At 38.5% G+C, this 7,577-nt stretch overlaps 1 protein-coding gene across 1 annotated transcript in view; it reads left to right on the forward strand.

Annotated features, from left to right (window-relative positions):
* Positions 1 to 7,577, forward strand: part of PHF20 (PHD finger protein 20) — a gene marked incomplete at its 3' end in the record, with an annotated part of 44,610 nt that overhangs the window by 30,623 nt on the left and 6,410 nt on the right. Inside the window, exons 10-12 of the mRNA XM_010148882.1 lie at positions 635 to 814; positions 4,101 to 4,199; positions 6,092 to 6,253. Of these exons, the coding sequence (XP_010147184.1) occupies positions 635 to 814; positions 4,101 to 4,199; positions 6,092 to 6,253 (441 nt within the window). The remainder of the gene's footprint in view (positions 1 to 634; positions 815 to 4,100; positions 4,200 to 6,091; positions 6,254 to 7,577) is intronic.

Raw genomic sequence — 7,577 nt, forward strand, 5'->3', positions numbered from 1 at the left:
AGGATGATGAGAAATATTTGACTTGAATTAAATAGTAAATGGAATCCCACATGAAGTCATGTCTGTATCTAATGATTTTTATGAACTTCAGGTAGTGATCCTGAGTTCTTGCACTTTGCTCTCAGTTGAAACACTTGTTTCAGTGGTATGTATTTAAAAACTGCCCTTTAGGTATGCAGAGCTTCTCTATGTCACTTCAGTATGCCTCAATACAAAGCACACTTTTGAGAACAGGCTGTGGTTTCTCTAAGTAAATCAGCAGGCCCTTTTTTAATTTTCTCTTAAAAAAACTAATTACCTGACCTATATCTCTACCAAACTGAACTGTTTCCATCTTCCAAGTTCTTCTGGAAGAACAGAGCTTTGGGGAATGCATTTACATCTACTGTTTCTCTTTGGGGGGGAAAAAAAAAAAAAGAAAAAATCCGAACTCAAACCAACAAAAGCATTACAGGTTTTAGGCTTTGTCAGCTTCTGTTTAAAAGCACTCCATAGCCAAGTTGGTAGGATTGTGAGTTGAGCAGTGTGTCTGATGAGAAATGCTCCACATGGACTGCCAGAACCGCTGCTGTTGAGGTGGAGTTACATTTTGAAAGTATTTAAAGTTTGGACTTGGTCTTTATTCTCTTTGTAGATGCTCCTCTACACATAGCCCTAAGGAGTACCCCGTATAGAGATGAAAAGATAGAAAAGAGAAGAACTTCAACTCCTGTAAGTGCATTACATAGTCCCCGACATTCTGTTAGAAAACAAACCAAGAACCGCATAGCGAGATCACTGCGCAAGCCTCAAGAAAGAGAAAGAGTTGGAAATGGTACGCCTTTTTAGTTTAACGTGGAAAAGTTAAACTTCGAAAAGTCTTGGAAAAGTTTTAATCTTTGTAAGGAACTGATAATATTGATTAAAAGAAGAAATACAGAATACTTGCTGAGGGTCTGTTATTAATGTACAGTGTGAAATAGAAGTGGTGGGTTTTCACTGTTTCTTTCCAGTAGTTTCAAATGAAGAAGCAATATAGGGAATCTTGTACGTTTTCTTGCCGTACCCATTGTGGTTTATTCTTCCCAGTCAGTGTGTAATATTTTTAAGATGTACAAAGCAGTGAAGTCTTTTAAGGGCATGAAAAGATTCTTGCCTGTTTTTTGCTTGTTTGACACGTGTCTTAATTCTGTTAAGGTCTTGGTTGTCTGAAGCATTAAATATTTTAGGTAATCCTGAACTTGAGATACCTAAACTTAATAAAGCCATGAAAACAAAAAAAGTGGGGTGTGGAGGGGTGGGCAGGAAAGCCTATTTTTTTTTTTTCTTTTCTATTTTGTTTTATAGCATTTGACTACTGGTAGTCAACACTTGCTACTGAATGTTTCTGAAGAGCTTTACTTTGTGACTTTGTTCAGTGGTAGATAATGCAAACCCTGTTTATAGTGGAATCTACTGTAGTATAGGCGGGTAACAGCCATACAGGGGGCAGGGTGTGCGCGTGAGCATACACACAAAATATTTAAATAAATGCATTTATATATATAAATAATACATTGTTTCTAGCACCCTAGATCTACCACATCACTGCTTTTCTTCTGACATGTGGTGAGAATTGGAGTCAGAGTGATGAGGAAAATATAAAAAACATCTGTGCTTAGACTGCTCTGTAATGGGTGATCTCTGTTCTGGAGCTAGTCTTGTAAGGATCACCTCACTTGCCTGTCACTGTGGTGTTCTGTTGGTCATAGTAGTCAGTGAGTGCTTGCCACCCCTGTTTATTCTTTGTCATCATTTGCTGGCTTCCCTTGTAGGAAGGTCTGAAAGATCCATCAGTGCTCTTCATGGGGCTGACTCAGTAGGACGCATACTTGAGAGTATGGCATGTGGAGATCAGAATAACCTTTCACAGTGGTGGTGGAGGGTGTGACTGAGTACTCATCCTGGTCCTCATTATTCTCTGCCATTCAAGGAAGTTAAAAGAGGGCTTAGCTTGTTTTACGTTTGTGCAAAAAAAAAAAAAAATTTTTTTTAAATCTAGTTGTTGTGTGATAAATGTTTAGCATTATATAAAGCCTTTCTCTTTGATCACGTGAATCAATAAGGATGCTCCTAACCTAGGTAGCCTTCTTTTCTGGCTTTTTTTCAGTGAGAGTTCATTAGGTGTTAGAGTCCTTACAAGAAACAACTTGAGAGAAGAAGATTCTTCAGTACAGGGTTTTTGGAAGGTCTCTTTTATAATACTCGTTCTTTGCAGGGTTTTTTTTGATTGGTTTTTTTGATGGTGTCTCCCCACCCTTCGAGGAAAAAAAAAAAAAATCCTGCTTTAACTTTGTTGTGCAGTTAAGAAGATAGCTGTACACAGAAATTTGTAAATGCTTGCATTTTTTCAGATTCTTTTAAGAGACATACTGTCCAGCTCAAGGGGAAAAAGTGTGGAACGAAGTGACGGCTTTTTGCAATTTCTCATGGATATGTTACTGGAGTAGCATACTCTGTGTGCTCTGATATCTTAAATCAGACGGTCTGATCCTGCAAATTTCAACTTCCAAATGAAAGGTGCAAAATTTTCTTACCTATGTTGACCACAGTTACTCTGTTATTTTCCTCCTGGAAGAATAAAATGACAGAACTTACTTGCATCCCTTCGTATGAGCAGGGAGAAGGAAATGGTACCCAGAGGATACTCACACTGGAGATGGGGACAAAGGAAAGTAAGAAGGAAGTTGGAAGCTCTGTGCTGAGACACAAATATGAACCCCTGGTAACATGGAGGGGTGAAGTTTGTTTTTTGTGCTGCCAGTCATACTGCCTTTGTTGGTATGGCAGGCTGCCATCAGTGTCAGCAGTTAGCGTGGCTGCTGGCACCGCGTAGTTTTAGTACTGCCACTGATGATGTGCCAGATGAGGAACGCAAGTGGCAAAGTAGCAGGAGATGGCTCAAGGACTAAAAGGAGGGCGAGATACAGAGCTGAAGACTCTCATGAGGAGAAGCTAATGAGCATATCCTGCATGCTCATCACAGCTGGTAATACATGACAGATGTTTCTTAGTGAGCTGTTTGTACCATAAATGTGAACCTTTAATTGTGATTTGGGGAGTTTAGTATTAACATGTACAAGAGAGTTTAACATAATAGGCTGGTATTGCTGGTTTGCTTCATGAGTGGTTACAGACTGGCTAGGGTTCTTCAGTGTTTTGTGTAGGAGAAGATTTCTTACTGTATAGAGTGTCTTTAGGTGCTTCTGTTATCAATAATCAGAAATTGAAATAGATTTCCAAATGGGATGGTGAGTGGCTTAATCATCTAAGCACTCTGAGAGCAGGGCCCTTTAGAGATGCAAGGCATCCTTCCATAATAGATTTTTATGATTGTCCCTATTGTATCGGCTGAGTCAGGATAATTACTTAAGGAACTGTATGAATATCTAAAAATTCTGCTGCAGAGACCTAAATCTCAAAGACAGGCATTGTAAAACAAGTGCTAGGATACGGAAAGCAAGGGCTTGTGTGCATTGCCTTGCAGCAGGGCACGTACTCTGGAAGCATGCTTTGAGGATGGAATTCATTGAAAGATACCACCCAGGCTTTCAAAAATGATGGTGGGTTTCTTATTGCCATAAATATGGGAAGGAGGAAGATGGTGACCAGTTAAAGCCATCTGAACCAGTTGCTACTCCATTTTTAATGAAAACAAAATATTTGACTGAGGAACTGTACTAGAGTTTTGGGGGGTTGTGGTTTTGTTCTTGTCAGACTTCTGTCACAATGCTACTGGAATGTTCAGCCATAATAGTTTAGAAAATGGATATAACAAATCACCTAGTATTTTCTTCTTTTAGTAATCTCTGGAGCATGTAAGTAGTAAATGGACATTGTTGTACTGTTGATGCTATTGTAATTTTGTTATGGGACAATCAAATTAGGACTTATATCCAACCATTCCAATTATGAGAGCTGGAAGTTCTTGCAATTAAATTTCCTTACAGTTTTTCTTGTAGTGAACTGGGCTTGATTGTCCAGAGAAACCATGGAGGTCTTTAAGAAATTAATACAATACCTGTGTGTGTATGTAAATATATATCTCTTGAAAATTAAATTGGAATGTTGTCTAATTTCAGCTGTTGAAGAACATGAGAAGAACAAAGAAAGAAAATCCAAAGACTGTGGAAGGTCCAAGTCCAAGAAAAAGAAAAGAAAGAAAAAGAGAACTAAGCCTGGTAAAAGTGTTTGTTTTTGTTTCTGTTTTTTCCTTCTGTAGAGGAAAATGGTATCGTTATTTTGTTTTGCCTGTTACTCAGTTCCATGCTGTTAAGAGTGACCATTGGAGATAAGACTGCTATCTTCATTCACCTGTTAATATTATCAGAACTAAGTGGTTAATACATTAGTATTGGCAAGACAATTTATTTCCTAGTTGAGGTGCATCATTAGTGCTGAATGATGGCTTCTAGTAGTGCTTGTAATGGCACAGACTGTATCTGACTCCAAAGTGGGTATGTCAGTCTTTAAGCCTGACTTTTCATTAGCAAGTGTAATTGTATGCAAGTTTTACCCAGTTGAAGAGGGTGCAGATCCCCTTGATCTGAATACCCCATGTACCACTTGTTCTCTGTTGTATGAGTTAGTTCTGGGACACCTGTATCAATGATGGAGTTTGGAAATGCTCATGGGTCCTCTTCTTTTTTCTTTTTTTTTTTTTCCATTAAGCTTGTTATTTCTTATATCTTCACTTAGTGTGAGATTTCAGAAGCTGTGACAATGAGTCCTATTAAACCTATCATATCCTAAATATTTTTCCTAAAGGATGAATCTCTCCTCTTCTGGAGAGATGAAGTAAAATCCTGATTTAAAGTCTGTACTGTTGCTGTGTCCCTCTGTTGTCTCATAACGTGGTGTTCCACCTACGTTAATAGGTTTGTAGTAGGAACATGTTTTCTCCGTTGATTGGGAATGCTTTCCTTGGGCCACTTTACACACTGGACTTCATGTGTAGGCCCAGGTGGAGTTTGAGGTTAGAATCTTTGCTTCTGAAAACTGTGATTCTGAAAGATTTCTCTAGTGAAATGTTTACAGATCAAGCATGGCAACTTCCTCTGCCATTGGATGTCTAGGATCATTAGTGCAGCACGTTTCAATATATCATGCATAATTTGTTATGCTAGAGCTCCTTATGGAGGAGTTGGGAAAAGAAAATACCTTTTTTGTTGGCTGCCATGAAGAAATAGAGCAAGCTGTCATGAGAGGGTTGAAGGGGAGAGAGAACCACAGGCAGACTGACTCAGAATTGTAGTGGAACAAAATTTTAGTGAGTTTCTGATTATATAGTGCCCTCAAATATAATGATAATATGCAAAGTATACTTTGTAGACTGATGCAGTAGTTGCACGAATAGTACCCACAAACTGCATGTCCATCTCCCATTGGGTTGTAGAATATTGCTTGGTTTTTTCTTCATGTTGCCGTTGTGATTCTTCAGTCCAGAAACTTGGAAGGGTGCTACTTATAACTGCAAACAGCCAATATACAGTCTTGCACAGTAATATTATACAGTATATACGGCAACATACAGTCCAGGATGTGACAGATGGGTACTTCATAGAGGAACTGCTCTAGGTGTTTTCTGCGTGTGTTCCTACCAAGGGCTTTCAGTTTCCACCCCTGCATCCTGTTCCATACACTAGGTAAAAGAAGAGGTGCTTTCTGTCCAGTTGGTCTGTGAGATTAGGGAATGTGAGTAACAGCGGGCTGTGAGGTGTCCAGCTAACAGTGCTTGTGTCTGTAGTGCAAAAGCATTTGTGGACATACTCACCCCAAAGAATACTTAAGCTGAAAAGACTGGTTCCTTGAGCCTTTCTCACTTATATAAGCAGTGAAGGATGACTGAGCTGCATATGATATTTCTGATTCAGACAAAAACTTTCATGCCTCTGGAAAGCTTGCAAATCTTTCAGCAGCATAGGGGAGTCCTGGAGTTCTAGCATAATGGAGTGGAAACTGTCTCAGTGAATGATACATTCTTGCTATGGGCATGCATGGTGCTGGGTGTTTTTTTTTTTTTCCTGTCAGCTTTTCTTGACCACAGACTGCTAACAATAACACAATTTTACAGAATACTCTGGCAGTGAAGAAAACACAGATATTTCGCAGGAACTTTCTTCTGAAAAATCAGTTGTCGCAAAATGTATTTCTTCAAATAAGTCATCTGCTCACCCAAGCATGCTGCTGCAGTGCCCTGATTCTGGACAGCACAGAGGAAAATCAAAAACAAATGGTAAGCTGACTCCTCTAGGTCTTGCTGGTCTGTCTGTCGTTACCAGAAAACGTGTGAGCTGCACAGACTTACACAAAAGCTGGTATTCAACATGTAAATTTGACTGTTCTTACTCAGGACTCTATATTTCTGTTTCCCCATCTGAAGAAGTTGAACCCACTTTATTTGCCAGAACTTGATGTTGCTGCTTTTTCCTTTGACTTTACCTTCACAGAAGCTTTAAGACTGTTTGTTCCTCTCATTTCGTAACTCAAACTGATTTTGCACCTTTTTGCAGCACACTGTTCAGTTTTCAGTAATTACATTTTTCATATTTCCTAAGCTTTCTGCAAAGTAATAACTCTTCTAGAGATAAAAATAAATGTTATGCAAGTTTTGTACAGTACGTGTGTTGTATTTGAGACACCACTGGATGTGGTTATGTGTAGTTACATAGATACTGTATGATACATGGTTGTAATGACTTTATAATGATGAGAAGCTCATGAGTAGCAGTTTATTATTGTCTTTGTACTACTTCATAAAGAAAGGTCCTAAAAAGGTGGCTGCTGTGTTCCAACTTTCATAATATTTAATATCTTGGTCTGTCTTGCTATTTACTGTCACCAGCCAGTACAATAAAAAAGGAAGATAAACATTTTTTCTTCCTGTTTATTCTTAAAGCTCACAAATTTGAAGGAAATGCAAAATGTATGACATCTTAAATGATGTACAGGATCCTCAAATTCCTTATTGCACAGATACGCTACTGGTGACCATTTGATTTTTTTTTGACACAGCTGTTTTATTGTTTGGTATTAGGCAAAATGTAAAAATCAACTTCAGCTAATTCCATTATATAGGGAAAAGAGGAAACATTAACATGCACTGAAGTGAGATGGTGATAATGTCTTAAAACATGTTCTGCAAGTCTGATCAGTTGTGGGTTTGGAGCATATCACCCATAGAACGTGTACTCGCAGTTTATTTTTTTGTTTATTATGCTTACTTACTCTTTAGAGTCTTTGCCTTCAGTTTGAGGCATTGCATGTTGAGAGGACAGTTTTAATGACAGGAACTGTTGGAATATTTTGAAGAATATTAACCCATAGAATGTGTACTCGCAGTTTAGTGGCTTGGGCCATCAGTTGCTCAGACTACTTTTGATTGATTCACAGACTTCGAAAGAGGTGAAAAGTATTGGAAATGGTTTTACCTCATCCTTTTCACAATTGCTCTTCTGCTTCTTGCATCTGCAGGACTTTTGCTAACAATAAAAGCACTGCCTGGATAAATGAGATCTGGTGTAACAGTAAAAAACTCAAGTAGAATGGAACCAGAGTAC

This window comes from Eurypyga helias, unplaced genomic scaffold, assembly GCF_000690775.1.
Source record: "Eurypyga helias isolate BGI_N326 unplaced genomic scaffold, ASM69077v1 scaffold9783, whole genome shotgun sequence".
Lineage (NCBI taxonomy): Eukaryota > Metazoa > Chordata > Aves > Eurypygiformes > Eurypygidae > Eurypyga > Eurypyga helias.